Below are 578 nucleotides of genomic sequence, written 5' to 3'. Positions count from 1 at the left end.
AAATAATTATCATAGAAATCAAAATCAAATATCTTACGTGTACACGCTCTGAAGGCGGTCGATGACTTCTTGGTCCATGCTGTTGGTCAAGTCTGCGAAAGTCTTGATCACTTGGTTTGAGCAGGCCGCCCGCACCGCCGTGTATCCTTTCAAGCCATGCTCACGCCCACGCTGGGTGTTGAGAGCAAGTAAGTCGATTCTGAGAGGCTCGTCGCCAGGGAATGATGTGGCCGTTATCTGGGGACGTGAACGGTGTATTTTTAGCACATATTTGTAAATAATTCAAGGCTTGTTGTATTGTCATTAGTCCTATTTCTGTTGAATACATCATTGTTGTTATCTTTATTGTCTCGCATTTTTCATGAAAAGAATCAGAGTGCTATGGATCCTGACCTCGTTTGTAAAGACCATATTACTGACATCCTGCCGGCTGACGCCACGAAGCACGTCGGCAGGTGCAAGCCCAAGGGACTCTTCAAGTGTGGCGGAGGAAAGATCTATTTGTGTGACCTTCCCAAAAGCGTCTACTACCTCAATTTGGTCCTGAGCAGAGAAAGAGCAAGAAATAATCATCGTAC

General features: G+C 45.3%; 1 protein-coding gene across 1 annotated transcript in view; it reads right to left on the bottom strand.

Moving 5' to 3' along the window:
* LOC119591364 (chorion peroxidase-like) overlaps nt 1–578 on the bottom strand; it is a 28,494-nt gene that overhangs the window by 23,488 nt on the left and 4,428 nt on the right. The window contains exons 11-12 of the mRNA XM_037940102.1: nt 394–543; nt 38–237 (exon numbers count right to left, since the gene is read on the bottom strand). Of these exons, the coding sequence (XP_037796030.1) occupies nt 38–237; nt 394–543 (350 nt within the window). The remainder of the gene's footprint in view (nt 1–37; nt 238–393; nt 544–578) is intronic.

Source organism: Penaeus monodon, chromosome 28, assembly GCF_015228065.2.
Source record: "Penaeus monodon isolate SGIC_2016 chromosome 28, NSTDA_Pmon_1, whole genome shotgun sequence".
NCBI classification, from domain to species: domain Eukaryota; kingdom Metazoa; phylum Arthropoda; class Malacostraca; order Decapoda; family Penaeidae; genus Penaeus; species Penaeus monodon.
Note: the sequence above shows the minus strand (reverse complement) of the source record. Positions and strands in the feature narration are given on the sequence as shown.